This window comes from Malus domestica, chromosome 07, assembly GCF_042453785.1.
Source record: "Malus domestica chromosome 07, GDT2T_hap1".
In the NCBI taxonomy this organism is placed as follows: Eukaryota; Viridiplantae; Streptophyta; class Magnoliopsida; order Rosales; family Rosaceae; genus Malus; species Malus domestica.
This window is the reverse complement of record NC_091667.1, coordinates 36,763,506-36,766,285: the sequence shown is the minus strand read 5'-3', so window position 1 is coordinate 36,766,285 and position 2,780 is coordinate 36,763,506. Positions and strand designations below refer to the sequence as shown.

Here is a 2,780-nt window from a genome sequence, read left to right as displayed (position 1 = left end):
AGCGATGTTGATTAGCCACGCTCTCTCCTGGTATAACTTTGCAATCCTTACAAGTTATACGATCCCCTTTCCTCATTAGAAGAAAATCTATTTGTGTTTTTGACGACCCACTCTTGTAGGTGATCACATGTTCTTCTCTCTTCTTAAAGAAGGTGTTGGCTAAGAAGAGATCATATGCCATTGCAAAATCCAAGATAGCTTCCCCATCCTCGTTTCTCTCCCCAAAACCATGGCCACCATGAAAACCTCCATAGTTGCCTGTCTCCCTGCCCACGTGTCCATTTAAATCTCCTCCTATAAATAACTTCTCCGTCTGAGCAATTCCTTGCACCAAGTCTCCAAGATCTTCCCAAAATTTCTCCTTCAAACTCGTATCCAACCCTACTTGAGGTGCGTACGCACTAATCACATTAATAAGTTCTTGTCCTATTACAATCTTGATTGCCATGATTCTATCTCCTACCCTCTTGACATCTACAACATCTTGTACCAAGGTCTTGTCCACGATGATGCCAACACCGTTTCTCGTTCTATTTGTGCCCGAATACCAAAGTTTAAACCCTAAGTTTTCTAGATCCTTTGCCTTACTACCAACCCACTTAGTTTCTTGTAGGCACATAATATTTATCCTTCTCCTCACCATAACTTCCACTACTTCCATAGATTTTCCCGTTAAGGTTCCTATATTCCACGTTCCTAAACGCATTTTGCTCTCTTGAACTCTACCCTTCTGTCCTAGCTTCTTCACCCTCCCTCGTCTAATAGGATCAAAGTACTTCTTTTGTGTGTCCCGGGTAAAGTTGATAGGAGCATATGCTCCCAAACAACTTTGAGTGGAGTCGTTCGAAAAGAAGTTTCTATGGCCCCCTTGCTCATTTAACACTGCATCCGGGTGCCGATGGAGATACAGCGACCCTTGCTCACTTATCACTGTGCTCGGGCCACACAGCGCGCCACTTATGGGTGACGCCCTAGCTTTAGCGCGATTTTGTTCTGGATTCATTTTCATAAGGATTCGACGTGATCATGGAGTGCCGGCTGTCGACTAAACTATCTTGAAATCCTGATTTAATACATATTGGATTTCAGAGAATCACTTAAAATCCTAATTAGATACTCTGAATTCATTGATCTCAATTGAATACAATCCCTTCGATTCAAATTCAATGCGTCTCATTAATTGAAAGTCAATGGATCTGATGAATCTGATGGTTCGTCGGAGGCGGAGGACACAAACAGATGAATGTGGTCGAGAAAGGTGAGATGCTGCGGCCTTTCATTGCGCTTCACGTACCCGCGCGCTTCTTTCTCCGAATACGCGCACAAACCCCTCCTCCCGTTCTTCATCCACAGCTCCCTTGCGTAGCTGCTGTGCGCAAAATACGCCTCCGCTTCCTCCGTCTCCCCCTCGTCCAGGACCACCAGCTTTATGGGCAGCCTCTCGTAGTGACCGCGACTCGTGCCCTCCAACTCATCCATGCGAGCCAGCCCGCCACTCGACACGCCGTACAACTCCCCCGTTACCCGCTCACCCGATCCTGGAAGGTTGAGGAGAAATGGCACCCGGTAGGGCCCGCACACCAGCGGATACTTTTCTTGGGTTCGGTAGCTGCCCAAGAATACGGCATCTCCGCTTCTCGTCAGCTCCTCCATTAAGGCGTGGTTCCCAAACCCCCGCTTTAGGGTGCCGTACGTGAAAACCACGCTCCTCCTCGGCCGCGTTGTTATAACTGTACCTGCGGCTCCCTCACCGGCGGCAGCAACCATCTTCTTCCTCTTGTCCTCTTCTCCTTCTTTCAAAATTAAATCAAATCAAATCAAACTAAACTTGTAAGAGAAATAAGAGAGAATGCAAAGACGACAGTGATATGTAGATAAATAAATAAATTTATATAAAACTTTAAGAGCTAATCGATAGCAGAGGGAGGGAGGTGGGCGGATGGAACTTCGAATTGGAAAGCTAAAGGCCAATCGGCCAATCGTAGAAGTTAGAATTTATAAATGAGGAATGACTTTGTTTTGGTATTTATAATATTAGGTGGAATAAATTTGTAGATTAAATTTACAAATTAAATTAAATGTTATATGTCTAATAAAAATTAAATACATTAATTAACAGTAATAATTTATAAGATTTAATTTCAAATTTAGTCTCTTTTTCCTTACCTTTATATTTATAATCACATTTACCTTTATCCCATCATTTGTTTTCTTTTTTTGGGATTATCCTATTTATTTATTTATTATTGGTCTTGTACTCAACAAATTAGGGATTGGATCTTATCCGGATCCAAATTGTGGGGATCTTATGGATCCTCACATCTTAGACATTCATCGTGCATCGTACGGTTATAAATTATTTGATTTTTTTATTTATAATTAAACATAAATAATATCTGATAAAAACTGACCGTACGATACACTATGAACGACTATGACAAAGTGGATCCAGAGAGGCTCCCCTTCCACAAATTAGGATCAAATGCCTCAAGTGAAACTAGGGGTGGTTCGGTATGGGATCTCAAATTGAAAGTGGGATCCCAAATCCCAAACTGAAAATTTTCGGGATGAGAATTTGAAGACCAATATGTTGACCCTAAAAACTACAAAGCCTACGTGGCGCGCAGGCCGAGTAATTAATGAGCTAACTACGTCCTTCGGTGAATGCGGGGCGTGCCAACTCGTCGGCCGAGCTCGGCCGAGGAGTAAATTTGTTGATGTTGCGTTGGGTCGCGCTACTGACTTCTGCGTCTTGCGATTGCGGCCGAGAAAGGAACACG

At 43.3% G+C, this 2,780-nt stretch overlaps 1 protein-coding gene across 1 annotated transcript; it reads right to left on the bottom strand.

Annotated features, from left to right (window-relative positions):
* Nucleotides 1-1,046: 1,046 nt before the first annotated feature.
* Nucleotides 1,047-2,001, bottom strand: LOC103440030 (putative gamma-glutamylcyclotransferase At3g02910). Its single transcript, XM_017333302.3, has 2 exons — nucleotides 1,900-2,001; nucleotides 1,047-1,793 (listed from the first exon to the last, which is right to left on the bottom strand). Exon 2 carries the CDS (start codon nucleotides 1,765-1,767, stop codon nucleotides 1,177-1,179), a length of 591 nt encoding a protein of 196 aa, XP_017188791.1. The 5' UTR covers nucleotides 1,768-1,793; nucleotides 1,900-2,001; the 3' UTR covers nucleotides 1,047-1,176.
* Between the last annotated feature and the right edge of the window lie 779 nt (nucleotides 2,002-2,780).